This window comes from Ruditapes philippinarum, unplaced genomic scaffold, assembly GCF_026571515.1.
Source record: "Ruditapes philippinarum isolate M1 unplaced genomic scaffold, ASM2657151v2 ctg2202_1_1_1_1, whole genome shotgun sequence".
Lineage (NCBI taxonomy): Eukaryota > Metazoa > Mollusca > Bivalvia > Venerida > Veneridae > Ruditapes > Ruditapes philippinarum.
In genome coordinates, this window is record NW_026865318.1 from 49,108 (window position 1) to 72,888 (window position 23,781).

Here is a 23,781-nt window from a genome sequence, read left to right on the forward strand (position 1 = left end):
AGAAACCAAACAAAGTCGAAAATGAATGCTTGGTTTTAATCCAACCCAAAAAAAGGAGAGAGGATGGAAGCGGGTGTTTCCCTTCTTTGAGAATTATAGAAGTATATATACTTTATATCGGCTCCATTAATTCTGCTTGCATAGTGGTATTTCGTTTTTTTTCCTTGGGTACCATATACCGCTTTTCATAGAATGGCACTTGCGTGTCACATTGAAGGTTCCATGATAACCGCCATATGAACACATCTGCGGTTTCAAAACTGTACCAGTTCAATTCTGCTTAAGCCGGCGATAGGGGTCGTGGACGGTAGTTTGCACTTGACAGTACCGTCTATGAACAGGCTCAAACAAACCGAGTCGGAAACATTTTCAATTTTGCCTTGTTGGGCTTTCTTTAGGGATTCTTATTTTCTCTATTTTAACTTAAGCATATCTCAAGATGAATGTTATATAACCTTTGCTTCATTATGCATTCATATTTAATGTACGAAGATGTATTAATTCATTTTATACTTGAGAGATATACAAAAAGGAAAAGGTTAGCCAAGTTCAGGGTAAACATTCAATCATTTAAGGGGCATGACTCGATATATTTTAAGTATGTTGAATATTTTCATGTTGTATATTCATCATTTATGTTTAAGTAAAACGCTTTGTGTTTCTATAACAAGAGGGCCTAATGGCCCTAAGGTCGCTCACCTGTATATAGGCCCCTGGAGCAGGGCCAGTTTGAACCCCAACAAACTTGAAAGACACCCATTAGAAGATGTTTCATGATGTTAAGTTTTTACAACACACATATAATAAAAAACAATGATCCCCCCTCCCGTTAGGGCCAATTTTAAACCCAAGGGCTTTTATTTGAACAAACTTGGTAGACTCCCATAAGAAGATGTTTTATCCTAAATATATAAGCCCTAGCTCATTGGGTTTTTTAAAAGAAGATTTTTTTTAAAGATTTTACTATACACATATAGTTAAAAACAATGACTCCCCTGGGGCCGGGCAAATTTGGACCCCAGCTCTTATATTTGAACAAACTTTGTAGACACTCACTAGAAGATGTTTCATGCTTAATATCTAAACTCTAGTTATTTGGGTTTTTTAAAAGAAGATTTTTTAAAGTTTTTGCAATACACATGTAAGGAAAATCAATGACCCCCGGGGAGGGGCCAGTTTTGACCCCAGGGCTTTTATTTGAACAAACTTGGTAGACACTCATTAGAAGATGTCTTATTTCACCATTTAATTTGTCTGAAATTGTATTATTTGAAAGAATGTACAAAACGTACCTGAAACTCGTGAATCCATGGAAGTGAAATTATAATACATTCGTATTCATTTTTACCTTTTGTCCTCCTGTATTTTTAGTTTTAATGTTGAAGGGCCCCATGTCCAATAAACCAACATTCTTATACTAGTGTGCTTCTTGATGGCAAAATTAACATTTCATATTTTTTAAATTTTTTTGTAGGCATTGCGTTCATTGAACGCCACCTTTCCTTGTTAATGTTTACCCTTTTTTTGTGAAGAATACATCAAAATGCCTTAACATATATTCATAACTTTTGGGTTCCCCATTCTTAGATAAATTTCAGGTGATTTTGTAGTTGTAGTTGTGATTCAAATAAAAGGTTAAATTCATGACCACTCCATCTTGGAAAATTTGAATTAGGATCTCTGAATGGTCTTTGTGTAGAGTTATTTAATTTGCAGTTTGGAAATTTTCTTTTTCTCATTCAATTTAAGCTGTTTTTCAGCCAACATCAGATTGCAGAAGAGAATACAGGAGTTGTATTATGGTCACATTATCTTAGCTTTTCATCAAAGGGCTTTGCCCTTTGCCTCATACGTCGAGGGCCTTTGGCGACACTTCTTTCTAATATACACTATTTTGTAGATTTTCACAAATGATCCAATATATGAAGCCAATTATGTCAATTTAAAGTATTTTTAATACATTTCCACATGATTTAAGGGATTCTGCCTACTGATTGAATATGTGTGTATACATATCAGGCATAAAGATCCTATTAGAGCTGTATTGTAGTGTGTTCTTTTCCCTAAGTAACTGTAGTTGATGGAGACATACTTAATGATGAATTCCCAAATGCATTTTTACAAAGGAATGTACACACGCTACGAAATTTCATGAAAAAATTTGTGGTACGAAAGCCAAGTAACTTCCTTTATATATGCTAGAGTTACATTCCTCAATTCATTTATTTTCTTTCATATTATATTTTTTTAGTTTTAATAATGTTTCACTTTTATTAAAATAACGCAAATATGTAAAATTAGTTTCATTTTTAAATAGTGTCATACTGAACTGCAAGACCTGGCGAGTTATTTGTTGAGATACATTTAGGGCAAATTTTGCGAATTTAAAGCGACAAAACTCGCACGGTGATTCACGCCCTTATACCATCGACATAAATGCATATGTTATCCTAATTACGCAATTGTTGTATCTCGTTAACTTCTTACATATGTCGCGAGAATACCGCCCGATTATCGCACAATACTTTTTTGTCATCTGTTTGACCCTAATTTGGCTGCGGAGAACATCGCCATTATGAATGCTGCATGATGTCTTATGGCTGCTGCTGACGATTTTTGCAATATTGGTGCATGAGTAATGAACTTTGTCACATTATATGTGTTTAATGATATCTCGTAAGAAATAAATATGTTACAGTAAAAAATAATATCCTTTAAGGAAAATTTTAAGTTCAAGAGAAGATAAATGTGACATTATTGGAGCGAGAGTTATGAATCTGGTCAAATAAGATGTTGTTGATGACAAGAAACATATAATTGAAGTATGAGGTCGATCCCTTAAGATAAAGAAGTAACAGTAAATTAGGCATTTTTAAGTTGAAAGTTGATACCTTAAGTTGTGACAAATATTTGACAGCACCAAAACTTTAATCAGCTCTCCATATAATTCAAATAGTCTAGCTTTTTAAAACTCGGTACAAATTTTATTGATTATAGAGAAGGGTATAGTTGACGTTATTCATTAATTTTATGCTTATATTTTTCAATTATTGACAGAATGTCAAGGTCCTGTGCCTAAATCAAAGAGAATATTTTGCTTAGTTAAAATATATTACATTTGGAGCAAACATTACCTTATATAAGAGAAAATGGAGAATTAATCTTTAATAAAATATACTTTCTTAACGAGAAATATTACATATTTAAAAGTTGTCTCTGATCCACGGCGATACAACTGTCATGCCATTTGGACAAGAAATAAGAAGAGAATTTATGCTACGTGACGGGAGTGTGTTTCTTAATCATGGCGCATACGGCTGCATTCCAAGGTGTGTACATGATAGACAAATAAGGTGATTTAATCTTTTTTATTTTTGTGTTTTTCTATCGACTTTTATTCAACATTTGTACGATCGTTTATGGCATCAATGTGCTCGTTTACAAAATCTACACATGTGATTTGCATCTGTTTGCTTTGCTTTAACAATACATCACATTTTTTCTCACATTAGTATGATAGCTATGGAGGCTATTCGTTGCCAAAATTCCAGCCTTGTTGATCTGAGCTGAACAGCTTGTTTACGGCGAAATACAATTGCATTTCTTTGTTTGTAAACTTCAATGTTGCATTCTTGGATTGAGTTTGCCGATTCAACATTGTAAACATCTATTTCAACAAAATTAATTTTGTTTAACGACAAAACATTAGCTGGTTTTCTGAGAGTAGCAATACCAAGTGTTCATCATAACATGCGGAATACTCATTGTTCGAGTATACGATGACAAAACAAAAGTTACTTTCTTAGCTGTACATTTACAAACCATCATGATTCAGATCAGCATAATTCAGCTGTACACGTTTTTCAATAGAAAATAAATAAGCTCCGCCCATTTTCCCGCCCACTACATTATCGTACATAAACGTATTTGTCCGCTCATTTACCGTCAGCGACTGGTCTGAGATGAAACAAGAGCACGCATCCACGAATATCAGTGGACTTTAAATGATTATAGGCCTATAAATTTTGAAACGTTGTAGATACCACATTTCCTAGATGAAGAACCTAAAGAAATCACCAGATTACTTATTGTCTCAATCTAACTTTAATGGGGGTTGTTTGAGAATATTTCAAGGAAGTAATAATTATTGATAAGACTATATTCAATATGTTTTTTAAATACTAATACAGACCAAAAGCTGGCAGTTGTATTTCCTAGTATGAGCATTTGCTATAACATTAGTAACCTTAATTTTAGCGTATGACTTGACAAGAAAAAAACGTTTAACAATAGTAAAATTAACACCAAAATTGTGTGTACCCTTTATTACATTTTTTAACATGATGTATAGATATTTTTCCCTTTTTACCATTTTATTTTTCAATAATAATACTTAAATTAGCACAAAGATATGTATGTTGAAAATCAAGTTATGTTTACCCTGTTTATCTTATCTCTAAGAACGCCATCACTTCCAAAACGTAATTAATATTCTGTATACATAAAAATAGTTCCCTGCTTTTGATCAGAAAGATAGCAACTCTAGGTAACAGCTATTGACAGCATGTATACACAGATTTAAGAGGTGTCATTGATTAAGTAAAATGGGTTCGCTGAACACCATAAGCAACACCAGCATGCACATATATAATAACAAAAGACTAAATCACATCCTATGACTCAAAAAGTCAAAATATCTCCTTATTGAGATAAACAGAGATGCTAGGATACACTAAATCTTTATAACAACATTAAAATGGGACAAATTCACAACTTTCTGGTTATACAACGGAATAATCGACAGTAAACTTTGAAAAGATCCGTGGTTGTTCACTTGGTCAAAAATATGGGTTTCTCTACAAACCAATATAGTCCTTTCAAAAAGGTATGACACAGGCTTATTGTTCAGTTCTCATATTTCATGTTGCCATAAGTGAAATTCTAGTACTGACTGCTGTAAAACAATTGCGTACAAACACTTCAACAAATCCATCTAGGCACACAAACCCTGTCGGCGAAACGCTAGCTCAACACAGAGTTGTTTGTGTCATTATATATGGAAACATCCCCTTATGTTAATTCACCAGCTTTAGTTTTTGCATATTATTATGCTCATTATCAGTATAAACGTTGTTTTATTTGTTACATTATATCTTAAACAATTTTGCATTACTTGAATATCCAGTGCTCAAATACAGTCAACTCGCCATTACCGGATCATAACCAATAGCGGATCACTCTTACTTTGCATAACAATAACTTAATCTTCGAGCCAAAATAAAAATTGTTGGCGTCACCTGCAGTATGTATTTTCCTAAGACGGTAACTACACAGCAGGAAAGAAGCCTCTGTTTTAATCTAAATTGATGGAAAGCGAGTAAAGCGTTTTTGCACACGGAGTTTGTGCGCGTCGGTCGAAACATTCCCGCGACGAGAGAATAATTGAAAAAAGTTTCAGCAATAAACTTTTGTAGTTTGCAAGGTGAATATATAAACTTTTATTCGAAATAGTTCTTTCCAATTTGTTCTGTTTTTTTTCCTGGTATATAGACTTGAATATCCGATAGCATAAATTGACTAGTTTTGGATCACACGTTTTGCAGTTGAGGGAGAATCTCAACAGCATAATATTATTATTATAATATTGTTTCATGTCAAAATAGTACATGACATTTACAGTCACAAAATAAAGTGAAAAAAGGGTAAATAATTGTAACGAAATAGAAAAAAAAACAGAATCCCTAAAGAAAGTTCAACACAACAAAATTGAAGATGTTTGAGTATGAAGCCTTCATATAACAGACAAGACGTCACGTCAAAAGACAAATTTAAAAAGCAGGCATCATATCCTTAGGGTGATTTAACAGTATTCAAGAAGGAATATTGGAACCACCCAAGTAGAAATGGCCGAAAAGAAGAAACTAAAAGTACCATATAACATGTATAAACAACAATTACGTTGTGCTGAACGATCTTCAAGGATCGAAAATATAACATCATTGATTAAATGTACGGGGAGACTTTTTACAGCCGCCACACGGCACAAATAACACGGATGTGGCAATAAAATAGAAAAAAAGGATCCCTAAAGGAACACACAACAATATTGAAAATGTTGCAGGCTCGGTTTGAGCCTGTTCATAGACGGTACTGGAAAGTGCAAGTTACCGCCAACGCCCCATAGCACCGGCCTAAGCAGAATGCAACATTTAACACGAAAATGGTAAAATTTTTAATTTAGAAACATCCGCAGATGTGTTCATACGGCGGTTTTCATAGAACCTTCAATGTGACACAGGAGTGTCATTCCCTGAAAAGCGGCATATGGTGCCCAGGTAAAAGAATGATTATTTATGATTTTAGTGGTTTGCTTGCCCATGCTCTGCCTTGTGCCCTGTACTGTTTTTGTTTGGGGTCCTCCTGGGTTCTTTGCCACTGGCTCTTGTTACTGGGTCGGGTGGGTATTGCGTTAATTGAACGCCGCCTTTCCTTTTTGATCTTGTTTATCATATTTTTGCCCTAAACGAGAAAACAATGGGCAGAACTAAATAAAGAAATATAAAGCCTGTTTGCTGTCTTTTAAAACTACATCTAGGTCTAACATTTAGCCACTTTTTGGCTTATTTTAGGATATGGTTGAGAAGAGGAAGTCTATCCATACATCATGTAGCCCTGCACAGAAATCTGCAAAGGCAGTTCAAAAGACGTACAGGGGCAAACAAATGACGCCAGATAATAAGACACGTGTACGGTGAACCCTTTATAGCGCATGTAACAATAATATGTCTTTGAGAAAAACTGCTAAGGAATATAGTTTGTCTTATTGTTTTCTCCATAGAGGTATTAAGGTGAAGAAGAAATTGAAAAGGTTAAAGGACCTGCTACTATTTTCACTGAAGCAGAGGAAGAAAATATGGCCGTATGGTTAAATGAAATGACAGAGAGGCATGGATCTTAGAACATGTGAGTTTCTTGACTTTGTCCAAGATATTGTGAAAAAGAGAAAAGAAAAACGCCATTCAAAAATGGAAGACCTTGTTACCAGTGGTATGCCAAATGTAAGAACAGACATTCACACATTATAGAAAAAAGAACAAAATCTACACTTGAGCTGAAACGTTCAAAGGTAACTAAGGATGCCACGATCAGTGGTATTCTGGATATAGAGACTTCTTGATTAGCATACGATGTCTTGATAAGCCTTCTCGTATCTGGAATGCAGATGAGACAGGATTCAACATGGGAACCATGGGAAGTGGACAGATGATGCCACCATTTTCTGTATATCCGGAACCAAAACCAAAAGTGGAACTTGGTGTCCAGAAATACAGCCGTGAAAACCCAGGCAGATCTATTGGGAAGGAAGTCTTTGCTGAAAAATTATCAGAGGTTTTTCTACAATTCTACAAACCACTCACTGTGATAAATGCTTTCAAGTCTTCAGGACTATGAATATATCCAGTTAATGCATAAGCAATATCAAGTGATCAGAAACTTTCTCAAATCCAGAGACACAATCACACGAAAGTAGTATGATAGAAGAGTCTGAAGAAAGAAATGCAAATGGAGCTCTTGATATATTTGAAACAAAAATGTCTACCCCTGTACGCACTAAATATAGGCAAAGATTAGTTGAGGGATATGATGTTGAGAGACAGTCACCATGCTTTGATGTATACAGGAAGATAAATAGGAAAGCTAACCGCCTCCGTGGTCGAGGGGTTAGAGTCGATGACTTCTAATCCAGTCACCTCTCTGGCGTGGGTTCGATCCCCGGGAGATGCTTTGGTAGTTTAGCGCGGAGGAAGGTAGTCTAGTACTGGTGTAACTCTCCAGGAACGATGGTTAGGAAACTACCCGCCTATATGACTTAAATACTGTTGAAAAAGGCGTAAAATGAAACAAACAAACAAACAAACAAAATAGGAAAGCTAACATAGTTAGCAGTAAATCTTTATCAGTAGAACTAGAAAGTAGTTCTTGGAAGCAGATGACCGGATTGGACATGCTTGCTGACGTAGTTCTACTTGGTTCCTCTAGTCAGACATTTTCAGATGTTGAAGCTGAAATTAGAGAAACTCCATCAATTTCGCAATCACCGACTTCAAGATGTTTCATTTCACCTGTGTTAAATGAATCTCCTGTTTTTCCAAAGGCCTAGGAACACTAAAACCTGTCAGAAAAACACTTCGGAACACTTTACCAGACAATCTTATATCTTAAGAATGTATCCGTTCAATGTTATTGAAGCAACTAGACAAAATTTAATTGTTTGCTGAAAAAGAAAAGCAAAGGTCTTGCATATAAAACAACAACACAAACAACTGAAAACAGTCACATCTAAGAAGAAAGGAAAGTCTAATTCAAAACCAAAGAAAGGCAAAGGAGCTCAGACTCAATAGAAAACTCACGACAAAAGCAGTAAGCATGGAGACAAACAAACTGCAGCTGATGCATTATCGAAGGACTTCTGTAAAAGGTGTTTTCTTTCATGGGATGAAGGTACTGAATCTAGAAACAATCATTTTTGATACAATGTGACCAGTGTGAAGGTTTGATGCATGTAGACTGTCTGCCCACTCCTGTTGATGAAGATCAGCCATTCATTTGTCCTGACTATAATTAGAAGTCATGTTTTTTTTCCACTATGGTGCTTAAAGTTTGGCATTTAAATGTTTAAGTAGGATGTTTTATGTTAATGGAATCAACATCAATTATGTGTAAGATAATCAGTTATTTTCAAATTTCAAGTCCTTCAATACATGTTGACTTAAATGTTTAGAAAGTAACAAGTTCTAACAGATTTTATTAAATATAAACAATGACAAATACTTAATCAACATGCATTTTCAGTTTGCAGAATTTCTGTTTGATGAAATGGATAGTTTAACCTGTAACAATCAAGTATCACATTCACCAATGTAAATTTCAATTCATGAATAACTTAACTTATCATAAATTAAGATGAATTATCGGAATAAACAAAAACAATTTCTTATCAGATGTCCATCTCATTTCAGGAACAAACAGCAAGTATTCCTCCAGAAAACATTCCAGACACCACAGTGAATAAGAGAATGACTAAAAATTCTGTTATAAAAGGATACCATGTGTTTCAACTACACCCCCTACCCATTTACCTGTTGAACCGGAATATACTAATATCCATGATGAATGTGCAAGTTTAGTGTGGCTTCTACCACTTGACACATTTCCTGTTGATTAGCATGATTTAGTGACAGATGAAAAACGCCAGTTGAAACTTAAAGATGTTGCTGGTCTTCCAATAGGATACGTTCCAAAATCACTAGCAGGTCATTTCAGATCACTCATGGGGGGTGGACAAATTGTAGCTGAGGTAACTGTAGAACCTGTTCGTAGTTCCCCCTTGGCCAGCACAAAATATGGAGGGTGGTGGTATTGTGCTGCCAAGTTATTACATTATTACTCATCATTTAGATGTTAAAACAAGTAATGACAGCTATCTGGCCTGTTACTAACTATTCCAGGAGGAAATGCTATGGAACTTGTCATTTCAATAGTGAAAGTATAAGGAGTAATTCATGCTCAGAAATATTGTTACAAATGTACTTTTGTTCTTTTTGTTCTAAATAAGTTTCTAGTCATTTAATAGAAGAAGCTGTTTAAATCTTGCTTATTGATAATACATAATTTGACAGTTTTGACAGGCAAAACTCATTTTGAGAAAGCCCCTTGAAATCGAAAGTCACGTGATCCCCTAATGGCGAATTTGATCCGGTATTGGTGGAAGCATATGTAGATTAAAACTAGACGACACTCGGACATTTCAACAGGAAAACTTAAAAAACTTTAAATTTATTAAAAGGTATAATAAAAAGCTATTAAATGACGTATGTTTCAGTCTGTAAGAGTAAAATTTGTTTCCATAATAACTTGATACTTTGATAGTTAATGGCGAGTTGACTGTACGTTTTGACAAAATCAGAGGATATTCAAAGTAAACTTTAATGCATTTTATGTAAGTGACATATATAACAATTTTTATGTAAATATTGTTTGGTTTTATTAACCTGTCAAATACATACTGATTACACGGTCGATGCACACAGTTTATTAATCCTCGGCAGATGTTCGGTAAGTTCCGTGAGATGTACGCTGTACGATCGCATTTAATTTAATTTGTATCTCTAAACTAGGTGAACTCAGCGTTAAAAGGGTAAATCACGAGTTTATAATCTACGTGTCACACGTGTTTTAAGTTCGACGCCGCGTTGGTCCAGTTTTTTTCTTATTAATACTTTCAACATTATTGAATCTATATGATTATATTATGTTGTTCGTTTTTTATTTTGTTTTACTTAAATTTGTTATGTATATACTCTTTTTAAATGACATGTTTTTTAAGAGTTCATGTTTAAAATTAAAACGGATTAAAATCAATAAATGTCTTTTCATTGCCGTAAAACACACTACACATCTGTTCCATTAAAATATACTGCAAAAATAAAGAAAGAGTACTAAAACAATGGCAACAGTAAGGATCGAACCACAGACCTCACAATTATCAGGCATTCTCTTTACCGACTACTATTGTCAATGGTAGGATACTACGTCATCGCGCACCTGCCAAATGCTCCCACTTGGACCATTTTTTCGTCGACTCGAAGGTAAAATACAATTCTTTTTCGTGAAAGAATTTCGTTCGGTTAAATGAGATGTGTTGCGCATGCGCGGAAGCAGTGTTGCAAAATGGCGGAGTGTTTCAACGTTGTTGAAAATTCGAACACTTTATTTTGATCGTAGATCAAAGTTTATCTGTGTATATTAAATTAAATTTGCGTGTATTAGCAAGATAAACATTATATATTATTTTTTGGTGCGTATTTATATAGCATTGTTGTTTATTCGTGGAATAAACGTGTAATAAAATCGAATCGGGCACGTGGTGTCCGGACCGGAGTCAGTTAAAAAAATTTTGTAGCTAACTATCGTCGATAGTTTTGTGAACTTTAATTAAAATGTCAACAAAAACCACCGAACGTTGTTCGGTCGATGATAAAAAGGACAATGAATCCGTTGATTTAACGGTTAAAGACAGAAAAGGTAAACAACCGGTTCTTGGAAAACAAATTACAAAAAAGAGTTCAAAAGAAAAAAGCACGTGTTCTTCAAAAGAAAGTGCATTGACTGAATCGGAAAATGTTTTATTGAACGCTATATCTGCTTTACAAGGCTCAATAAATAAACAATCAGAAAGAATGGGTGCTCAAGAAAAGCAAATTAATGAGCAGAGTAAGCAATTAAAAGAATTTGCCTCCAGGATGTCGTATTTAGAGTATGATGGTGAGGAAGGTTATTATGATGAATGTGAAAATAGTAACTATGATGCTTTATGTGGACAAGAGGATCAATCATATCCTGATGTAAATGATATGTGTGAAGATGTAAATGATGAGCCTGGTAGGAATGAAGCTTGTAAAAGAAAGGCAGAAAATGATGATAACATTAACAATAATCGATTTAATGAAATGTCTAAACGATTCAAAGCAGCAGAAATTTGTGACCAGAACATTGATTCTGTATTAGCAAGTAATGTTAATGAACTTTTTCGAAATGGCATTGACGAAACCAAATATAATGAGATCGTTAAGGATGAAATAACGCCAAGACCAGGAAATTGTGAGAGTCTTGTAGTGGTTCAAACAAATCCATTAATATGGGACTCATTAAGTCCCGTTGCGAGATCTAATGATAAGAAAATGCAGAACATTGAGGCATCTGTAGTTAAATCGGCCACTAAACTGACAAAAGTTGCAAATAAAATGGCAAAATTAGAGACAAAGGTTGAGAGTGATGTGTTCAGTGGGTTGATCGATGAGTGTAATGATGTTTTAGCTTTGCTTGGGCAAGCAAACAAGCAAATTAACTTCACTCGAAAAGATGAATGGCGAAAATTGACTAGTGATAGCTATATTTTAGATATTGTTGAACATTGTCACATAAATCTTGAAGAAGATGAGCTTAAAAATTTAAATAATGCATGCATTCAATACAATTTTAATAAAAAAGAAAAAATGGTTATTCAAAATGAAATTCAGAAATTGCTTAAATTACAAGTTATTGTTGAAGTAGAAGAATGTCAAAATCAAATTTTATCACCTATATTTTTAAGACCAAAAAAGAATGGTGAATACAGAATGGTATTGAACTTAAAACGTTTGAATAATTTTATCCCATACAAACATTTCAAGATGGAAACTTTTGAAAATTCTCTAACACTAATTTCTAAAGATACATATATGGCTTCAGTTGATTTGCGCCATGCATATTATTCCATTAAGATAGCTGAAGAACAGCAAAAATATTTTAGATTTACATGGGAAAATAAGATTTTTCAGTTCACATGTTTGGCAAATGGAGTGAGTGAAGGTCCAAGATTATTTACTAAGTTGCTAAAGCCTGTTTATGCAAAGTTACGAAGTATGGGATATGTTAATTGTGGGTTTATAGATGATAGTCTTCTTTGTGGTGATTCAAAACATGAATGTACACAAAATGTTCTAGCCACAACTAATCTTATGAAAAACATAGGCTTCATGATCAATGAAGAAAAATCAGTATTTATTCCAACAAAGAAAATTCAGTATTTAGGGAACATAATTGATTCGGAAAAAATGATTGTACATTTACCATTGGAAAGACAAGAGTCTATTATTTCAAGCTGCAAAAGTCTTTTAAAAAAGCAAACAGCAACTGTTAGAGAAGTGGCAAAAATTATAGGTTTAATTGTGGCTAGTTTTTCAGCTGTTGAATATGGAAAATTACATTATAGACAATTAGAAATGAACAAAATTTATGCTCTTCAAAAAAGTAAGGGTAATTATGACAGTTTTATGGTAATAACAAATGACATGAAAAAAGAAATGCAATGGTGGATAAAAAATCTTACATTTCAAGTGAGACATATTTTTAAAAAACCTATTGAGGCTGAAATGTACACGGATGCCTCGAGACTTGGATGGGGAGCAAAATTAGAAGAATGTAAAATAGGGGGTCGTTGGAATAATACAGAAACAAATTATCATATAAATGCATTGGAATTATTAGCTATATACCATGCTCTAAAGGCTTTTAGAGAAAAATTGCATGATAAACATGTTAAAATATTTTCTGATAATACTACTGCAGTAAATTATATAAATAACATGGGTGGTATTAAATCCCAAATTTGTAATAGTATAAGTGTTGATATATGGACTTGGTGTATACATCATAATATATGGTTAACATGTACATACATAGCAGGTTCTGATAATGTGGAAGCTGATTCAGCTTCAAGATGCTTTAAGGATCATCTTGAATGGAAATTAGATAAAAACATATTTCAAAATATTTGTATTAAATGGGGGAACCCTGATATTGATATGTTTGCTTCACGTTTGAATGCACAATTACCAGTTTATTGTTCTTGGAAACCTGATCCAGATAGCACTTTTATAAATGCATTTACTTTAAATTGGAACACATTTAATAATATATATTTTTTCCCACCTTTTAGTTTGATGGGACGGTGCTTGCAGAAAATAAGGCAGGAAAAGGCCAAAGGCATTGTTATTGCTCCACTATGGCCCACACAGCCATGGTTCACACGTCTATTGGAATTAATTGTCGATTACCCAGTGATAATTTGCAAAAGGAAAGCACTGCTGACTCTTCCTCATACAAACAAAGAACATCCACTTACGAAAAAACTTCAACTGATTGCATGCAAAGTGTCAGGCAACAGTTTCGAGAACGAGGACTTTCAGAAATGTCTACCGATATTCTCATGTCATCTTGGAAATGTGGCACCAAGAAGCAGTACAGTGTATTCATCAAAAGATGGTTTTGTTTCTGCAGTGAAAGGAAAATCAATCAAATTTCTCCAACTGTGGAAGAAGTAATTGAGTTTTTAACACAACAATTTGAAAATGGATTAAGTTATGACAGTCTAAATACAGCCCGTAGTGCTTTATCATCGTTGGGTTTAAATTTCAACAATTTTAAAATTGGTGCTCATCCACTAGTGATTCGTTATATGAAAGGAATTTTTGCATTAAGACCACCAAAACCTCGTTATGTCAGCACATGGGATGTAAATGCGGTTTTATTGTATCTTCGTAAATTATCACCGGTTAAACAACTTACACTGAAAGATTTAACATTGAAACTTACAATGCTTATGGCCTTAACTCAGGCAGCACGCGTCCAGACTTTGCATTTGATTAGTGGTGTTCAGTTTAAAAAGTTAAAATCTGAGTTTGTTTTTAAGTTAGCGGATTCTTTGAAACAGAATCGACCTAATTTTAACAGTTCATTTGTTAGTTTCAAAGCTTACCCTCCAGATAGGAGGTTATGTATATATACGGTGTTAAAAGAATACTTGTTGCGCACAAGACCTGTGCGGTTAAATGTAGATGAAAAGGATCAAAGATTGTTGATAAGTTATGTAAAACCTTATAAACATGTAAGTAGAGACACGATATCTAGGTGGTTGAAAACAATCATGTTACGTTCTGGAATCGATATAAAGAAATATGGTTCTCATAGTATTAGATCAGCTGCTAGTTCTAAAGCAAAGATTAATTCAGTACCAATTAGTGACATACTAGCCAAAGCAGGGTGGTCGAATGTCAAGACATTTGCCAAGTTTTATGACCGTCCTGTTGAAGGCAATTCTGACAGATTTCAAGAGGGTGTACTCGCCTGATTTGTGAGTAAAATTTTTTCACATTATTGCTTTAAAATCTCATTTAACCGAACGAAATTCTTTCACGAAAAAGAATTTAAAAAATTAAACGAGACTTACCTTGGTTAAGTCGATGTTTGATTTGAATTCTTTGAAGTAAAGAATTGAGTGAGGCTTAAATGCCTCCCACCCACCCTACAAAATGAGGTACAGCAATATTGCTGTATTAAGAATAATTTCAAATATTTGAAGTTTCTATGGAGTTAATAATGAGAAAAAATTCATTTAAAAACTGCTTCCGCGCATGCGCAACACATCTCATTTAAGCCTCACTCAATTCTTTACTTCAAAGAATTCAAATCAAACATCGACTTAACCAAGGTAAGTCTCGTTTAATTTTTTAAATTTTATTATAAGAAAACGTAAAAGTATTAAAAAATCATGTAGCGCACCAAAGAATGGCTATAGTACTTGAGATAATTGTAAAAAAAGTTTATAGATTTATTGCCTGGTTTAGGCCTGAAAACGGGATAAGTGTTTTTCTCTGAATGCTCCCACTCGGACTTCTCCCGAAACATATATGAAATAAGGTTGAAAACCTTCTTTAAAATTATTTTTAACGTACCGGAACATAAACCGAGTCATGTATACCCATTATTCTTTATTAGTTTCAAATATTTCTATTCAAAAGTCAGTCTTATAAAGGTTTTTTTATGAAAATGGAAAATGCTCCCACTCGGACTCGATTTCAGAGATGCTCCCACTCGGACCCAAATTTAAACATTTTGAAAGCTCATTGCTGTGTTAGCTTTTATGGATTATTCTCACAATTTTAACACCATTTTGCCAATAACTACTGTGTTTGGCAACATTAACTTTTCATTCTTTTTACAGAGATCACTTCTTTGATTCTGTAGAATGACGTCGTTGGGCAGGAACAAGGTGCCATGGCAAAGTTTCAACTGACAGGATCACTATACTAAAAGGTGCACTTGGCTTGTGTTGCATCCGAAGGGATAATTCAAAATTATTGCCAACAACAAGCTAGGACTATAAGACTTTAAATGGGCAGTTTGGATCTCAAGAATAAAGGTTTGTTTAGATGTTCAAAAAGTGTGGTGTTTTACAAAGAAGTCATTATACATTCTTTAGTACCATACCGGATTAAGATTCTGTTGGACTCGTACACATATTTGAGGCCAGCATTTATTCAATAATTGCTGACTTTATTATCTTGTTAATAATTTAAAACCCAATGTTTTGCGTGTTTGTTAAACTTGTGATTTATGTTTTAAAACAGCATTATGGTACGTTTATGAACATAAAGAAGTCAATATCTATCGGTTGATTTGAATAGTTTATTAAAGAACAACATGTAAATCATGTTTGTCATGAACTGGTTAAAAAGTCAATGTACTGCCATAATACGGCGTCACAATTATTAACAACTTTGACAATTTTAAGTATGAAAGTTATCATGTGTACGTATTTTTACCCAAATAAGAAAAAAAATAAAATAAGAAAACAAAGATCATAGTTATTTCTTTATCACAGTCTTTACCATATTTTGGTAATTAAAGATCATGTAAGTTATATTTCAGGCTGTTACCAATTGAAATTGTCTATAAATTAAATGTATTAATATTTATGGTACTAAAACAATTTTCAAACATAAAGGAATATGTAAAATACGTACTGCAAGTGCTTGTCCACATTATATGTAATCGTTAAAATATACATGTATGCATAATGCATTCATTTCTTTTTGAAAGATTCAACTTACACTTAATAGAAAATATATTTCTAATTACCTCCCTTTATGAAATGTAAATTCGGTATTATCTTTACAAGTAATGCTTTTCGGAACATACAATATTGATAAATCTTCATTTGAGCATTATATTTATGAATAAAATCATAGAAAAATGATTTCAGGAGGATATTTGAATGACGTTAAAATAATAACAATAATACAAGAAGGAATCACAGACAGCAAAATCCCCCGCCATAAGGAGGAAGTACATTTTAAAGGGGAAGTAACCCTTACATACGTGTAAAAATTCCAAGTAATGATACTCGTGAAAATTAATGAAAAGTTATAGCCTAGACATAATAAATCATGACAAAAATAACACTCCCATGAAAAAAAAAACAAAGAAAAACAACAAAAAGCATTAAGTGAACACTTCTGGTCCTTATGCTCTGCTATTCACTTCTATTAAACATGTTCAATATAAAGTTTAAAGTTTATATCTCAAATACCTTTAGAGGTATGGTCCTTGCAAACTAATGATAGTGAATACAAAGAACAATAACTCCAAAACTGGAGAGTTGTCATTCTTGTTTGCGGAATTTATTTCTTTATTGAAATCTATCCTCCAGTGAAATTTCAGATGAATTGATCATTTATGACACATTGTCTAAAAATTAACGCAAAAAACTGAACAAAAGACAATTACTTCAAAGAACTATTATTCTTGTGTTTTCTAGAGTATTCCTCCTCAATGAGATATATCCACAGTTGGTATCTAAAATATTTGCTCAAGCTTTGCCGTGCCAAGATGTCCTGCCATGTGCTTCCTTACGTCGCAATGTGGTTAATACCTTTTCCCATACTGGTCACAAATACAAATACTTTCTGCAAAACAAAACGTTATTATATTTTTAAAATGTATAAACAATTTGTTTCTTATTTAAGCGACTCTTTTAAACGAGGAATTGTTTCAACACAACTTTTTCCCCTTATACTAATCCTCTAAGAAGACATATTTACGAGACTGTTTAGTAATTTAAATATTAGTATCATATTTTAAAAATGCTGTTTCATTGAATTCTTACTAATTATATGAATATATGAACGTGAATATAAAGATATTTTGAAAAAAATAATAATGTCTTAAGACAGCAATGTGCTTTCAAAATTTGTATATATTTAGGTCCGAGTGGGAGCATCTCTGAAGTTGAGTCCGAGTGGGAGCATTTTCCATTTTCATAAAAAACCTTTAAAAGACTGACTTTTGAATAGAAATATTTGAAACTAATAAAGAATAATGGGTATACATTAGGCCACTAAAGTTATGAGTATATGTAGCTTGACATCAAACAAATTGCAACACAAGCTTTCTTTAGTATTTTGCAATCAATATATATGCATGGACCTTGTAGTAAAACCCTAAAAAAATATACCTTCGGAAACTTGACTTTTGGCAAGTAGTTTACGAGTACCTGTCCAGGCATAAAAATCGTAATATATAATATCGTAATATGTTAAATATGTGGCGACTGTCTTGTCTTTCTCTGTTGGTAGTTTTTTAGCCAGCATGTATTGGTGTTCATAAAAATAGAATTTGCAATGAATAATAACAGGTTTGGCCTCTTTTTTATTATTTATTCACTTGTGACACACAAGATTATTACCCCACCCACTCATAATAATAATGCAAAACGTTCAAATTGCATTATCTTAAAAATACCTAATATTTACAATTGAAAAGAGGTTCAAGTAATATTTATATCACATAAGCTTATATAAATAATAGAGAAACATAATCACTTAAGCAAAATGTAACATACGTTACATCAATTACATTGACATTATTCTAGCATTTTTTAACTATTTTTGAATTATTTATAAAAATAAAGAAAACAAACTTAGTTACAACAAACAATGCATCTGGTAATATACTCAATTTCTGAAAGTAACTCGTTAATTAGTCTTTTTCTGTGTTATTTAACATATTTGTACGTTACCAAAGTCTCATCCATCCAAATATTACCCATAAATGTTATGCAAACTATCACTTTTAACATGATTTAGTAGAAATAACTTCATCTATCATTGCCAGGATGGTCCAACTATCTATATTGCACAACACTTAAGTTAGTGAAGAATAAATGCTGAAAATGAGCTGTAGTTATGTCTTTAGTAATGTTTCAAAATTAGAATTTTATATGTTCAAAATGCCAATTTTATGTCATGTATCATTTAGGTTGCTTTAAAAAATATTTCACCTTTGAAATTGAATGCCATCACATCTTGTTTAACCTATTTATGTTTTCTTCCTTATTATATAAAGAGATATTTAAGTGATCTCCACATCTCTATATCTCTCATAATGCTCATTAGTACGACTGCACCTAGTCACATTAAAAAAAAGTTATCCTTTCAATAACTTTCAAAGTATTGCATAGTGGTTAAAAAACTTTCTCCTGCTGTTTTCGATGGTCTTTTCACTAGATTTACAAGTCGTGTGTTTGCACTTTTCATAAAAAGAACGTCTTGAAATGACTGTTTCTGTTACAACAATGGTGGTAACGTATTTTAGCTGTCAGGAGGCCATTTACGCCTTTGATTCTTCCTAGGACATTACTTCACGCTTAAAGTGTCTTGTTTTACTTAAACATGAAAGTCGAAGGTTTCAACTTTACTGACAACATCGCCACGAAAGTTATGTTCTTTCTGCAACTTACACAGTAAATAAATATACGTTCAACATTTTTTTCTTGTTTCTGAACTTCTAATCATATTATGGTCTCTTGCAGTTTTCTCTTCTCGTCGTAATGATAACAATGCTCTTTTCTATCATTTCGGCTTTACATCCAGTCATCTAAAATGGAATTAAAAAGAGATTACAAAAAAACATTGTCTGGTCTTAAAAATAATCATCAAATAAATTTTACCCAAAAAGTGGAGTCCTCTTCAGAGAAATGCATAAATTTGGGTGCACTATAGAGCAAAACGTATGTTCAACGTCAAATACAGCTTTCATGATCACAGACTCAATCAAACCATGCCTGTAATTTTCAGTAAATTTGCTGTTTTTAAGGCTTCCGAGGGATCACTTATGTTACCAGATATAAATTTATAGATGTGAAGTGTTGTGTGGCAGCCGTAAAAAATTGCCCCGTACTTCACTTCAGTATTGTTATATTTTTCTGGTCTTTCGGGATCATTGAATCCAGCACTTTAAAGTGTTGAGAATTTAGTACCGCTCAATCCGGTGCTAGGGGGCAATAGGGATGTTGCACTTTTTCATTATCCGTCATATACAGACTCAATCAAACCGGCTCTGCAATTTTCGTGTAAATTTGCTTTTTAATGCATCTGAGGGATCACTTTTTTACCAGATATTTAAATTACATCTGTAACTGTTATTGACGAGAGAAACAGAATTAAATAAAAGGAGGCATTTCCCCTGTGGTCACATGGTTGTAGGTATGACAGGGCTTTCATTTTTGGCTTATCAAAAAAAGCACCCGAACTATTTATCAATCACTGTCTTCATATAAATGAGTTATCTGTTCGTTTAGGCCAATACTTTCAATATGATTCACAGACCATATGCTGTAGTTTTCATAAATATAGGACGAAAAGCATAAGGAAAGGAAAACAAACAGATAGACAAACCCTATTAAAGATAGGCAGATGTTAACAGTATCTCAGAATCAAGTTTTACAACTATCAAATTTCATTTTTTGGTAAAGACAAAAAACAGAGAGCCAGACAGACAGAAAGGCATATATAGACATGTTTTTAAACAGAAAGACAGACGGTGTAGATGGACATACATATATCTATATTAGTACATACATCTCTGATTCATTACTTTTGTATTGAAACTATCTTATCTCATGTGTTTGTAAAATTGTGCAACGAATTTAACACTCAAAATGGGGATCTATTACCACTGGCAAAGCAACAGTTAACTCCGAATATAGCTCCTCATCAATATTTGTAGCACAATTTAGTTAAACCAGAGACACAGATAACACGTTATCTATGTCTCTGGTTAAACCATGGAGCTCAACAACAATTTGAACTGCTTACTGTGACTGTAAAATAAGTTTTCTCCCTTTTTTGGAATCACAATTTTGAAATTATATAATCATTGTAAATCATATATCTGTTTTTGACTCCCCTGACATCTCATATATCACTAGTATGTAAAAAAGATAATACACTCGTATCACACTCAGTATTACCTTTCAATTCTTATCTTCCAAATGTTATTAAAATGAAAACATAGTAGCTATCATACACAATGACATTTTTATACCAAAAACTAATGATCTGTTAATAAATATCATGCATTTATGATTCTAAAATTAATAACAATTTATTCTATATTTCGTGCATTGTTTACCCAAACACGCTTCCGTAGTTACATTTTGAAGCTACCCAGGATAAACTTAAATTTGTTTATTTTTATTTTCCTACTTGATAAACATCTTATTATCAAAAGGAATGTTAATATATAGGCTAATGATTATTTATATCTCATGAAAATTGCAAAATCTTTACTGTTTTAAACGACAATCGCTGATTTATATACACGCGAAAACCCATTACAATTCATTCATTGTATTTGATATTTGGGCATGTACGAGGCTAAAAGTTGTAAAAACAAGTAAATATAATATAAAAATTTATACATACTTTGCACAACAGCTTCTAAATCCAACTCCAAGTAGTAAATGTGTAAATTTTGATATATTTAAATCGCGCGGCCTCATAACTTTTGTTTACCTCGACACCGGTTACAGTATAAAACTCTGTGTATGGTGTACATGCAGAGCCATATAAAAACTCGAAACAAATGCAAAATTTGAATTGCTTTTTTACTGGTTTGCCATGGTTAGATTTTTTTAGGGTTTTTACCTGTTTTATATGATGTGTATAACAAACTAAAAATGTAAAAAAAGCTTGTGTTGCAATTTGTTTGACGTTAAATTTTACTTTAATCGGACTAATGACTCGGTTTATGTTCCGGTACGTTAAAAATAAATTTAAAGAAGGTTTTCAACCTTATTTCATATATGTTTCGGGAGAAGTCCGAGTGGGAGCATTCAGAGAAAAACACTTATCCCGTTTTCAGGCCTTAACCAGGCAATAAATCTATAAACTTTTTTTACAATTATCTCAAGTACTATAGCCATTCTTTGGTGCGCTACATGATTTTTTAATACTCTTACGTTTTCTTATAATGAAATTGTATTTTACCTTCGAGTCGACGAAAAAATGGTCCAAGTGGGAGCATTTAGCAGGTGCGCGATGACGTAGTATCCTACCATTGATTGTGGACTAACGAAAACCTTCACATTAAGCTGGCGTGACTTTCAATCCATGACTAATATACTCCACATTAATTATCGTAAACTACACGGACCAAACCGAAGTGGGATCGAATATTTAAATGAGTCCTATAATGTATTCATAATTGACAGGTCAATAAAATCAGACTATACTCATTATTACTGTACAAAAAGTGTTGCCTTTCTTTATATTCTGCTCTCGTGAAAATTGACTCCGCCAATTAATGTGCGTCTATTTCCGTGATAATGCCATATAAGTGAGTTGCAAATTCGTTAACAAATGTTAATCGCGTTAGCATGTAAAAGGAAAGTGTGTTGTTGTCAACCTGAGAATGTTAATTGATGCAGTAACACTCTCAACGTCATGATGCATATCATTTTAAACGTGTTGTGTACATTCTATCGTTTATATTTCTACGTGTCGTAAATTTGAAGTTAAACATTTCTAAATGCAGTTTGCAATTTATCTAAGTTGCATGTTTACAGCTTCCATTTTATCAAATCGATGTTATCAAAACGCTTAAGGTAGAACACCCCTAATGTGCACTATAAGAAACTGTAAAATTGACAACATAGGACAGTATTATTCCTTAAATGTCACCTGTATGCAAAATTTAAACAAAATTTACCGTGTGGTTTATAAGTTATGGACATTTTTCAGAAATGAGGAAACTCTAAATAATCTATAATATCATCATTATAAAAATGTTTTTCTATTGCTCATTGTTAAAAAAAACAAATAATGACATCTAGGTAACAAATTAAACAAGTAAAATGATTGTTTTTAAACGAAATGTTTTTGATATTTATAAAAATGTTAACTTACCCCACCCACTTTTAGCACTTATTTTACCATTTCTCTATGTAAAAAGCCTTAATTAAAATATCCCTCAAATTTTCCACAATGAAGGGCTGTTTTCAAAGTTTGCCTAAATTTTCTTAAATGTATATTGGTTTGTCTTGCAAAACATAAAATACTTTTACCGTGTAGTTTTTATTTTATTTAACTTTGAAAATATCTGGTATCATATTTGCTATTAAATTTGGCATTATTTAGTAAATAAATACCTACAATAATTATATAATTAAAATGAAACATTTTTTTCTTCCATTAGGGATCTGAGAAATTAATAAAAAATGTGAAAAAGAAAAAAAAAAAAAAAGAAAGAAAAAAAAAAAAAAAAAAAAAAAAAGTTGCCCCTTCTGGGGATTGAACCCACGCCCCTCAGTTTCAATACACTTGAGTGACTTGACAGTGATTCTAGCCTATTTGAATACTCTTCAAAGTGGAGATAGTGCATTAGGGGTGAACTACCTTAATACCAGTGCAGTGTGTAACTCCTGGATCGACAATAAGATTTTTACTAATATGTTTAGTAGAACCGAAGAATGCATTGCCAAGTTTCAAAGGCTGATTTTTTGTCAACGAATATCCTCCATAGATACCAACTGTTCGTGTGAAAAGCAGTAGACCGCCCATGCTTATTTATAATATTAAATAAGATTGTATTACGTAAACATGTACCACTTCATGCCTATTGCTGCGGCATTTGGTTCGGTAGAACTTAAATTGTCGCAGTGTCCAATAATTATTTTTCGATTCACATATCCATAAATGTCTCATAATTGACTCTAATTCTCAGATATTATTTACAACTGAATAAAATTTAAAAGAATTAAAGAAGAAAAAATTGTCTGACACATACAAAATCTTTATTTCTTGTAAAAGCACACGCTTCTATATGAAAAACGTGCTAAAGAAAAGTACTGATTTTTCATAATTTCTTTTCGAAATATTATTAATATGTAATATGCAAGAAACTTAATAAAAACCCCGGCTGGTGTTAGAGACCACGTAAATACGATACCTCGTAAACAGTTACCCTCGAGCTAACTATTCCCGTCTTTACAGGCAGTCGGTGCAAGTTACTTTTCTAAGGTTTATCTGTTCAAAGGGATATAAGTTATATAACGAGGCC

The 23,781-nt window shown here is 32.9% G+C and overlaps 1 protein-coding gene across 2 annotated transcripts in view; it reads left to right on the forward strand.

Moving 5' to 3' along the window:
• Positions 1-3,052: 3,052 nt before the first annotated feature.
• The window catches only part of LOC132728620 (uncharacterized), a 28,563-nt gene continuing 7,834 nt past the window's right edge, over positions 3,053-23,781 (forward strand). For both annotated transcript variants that reach the window (XM_060714292.1, XM_060714293.1), the window contains exon 1: positions 3,053-3,353. In XM_060714292.1, coding sequence (XP_060570275.1) covers positions 3,241-3,353 — 113 coding nt within the window. In that variant the 5' untranslated portion in view covers positions 3,053-3,240. The remainder of the gene's footprint in view (positions 3,354-23,781) is intronic.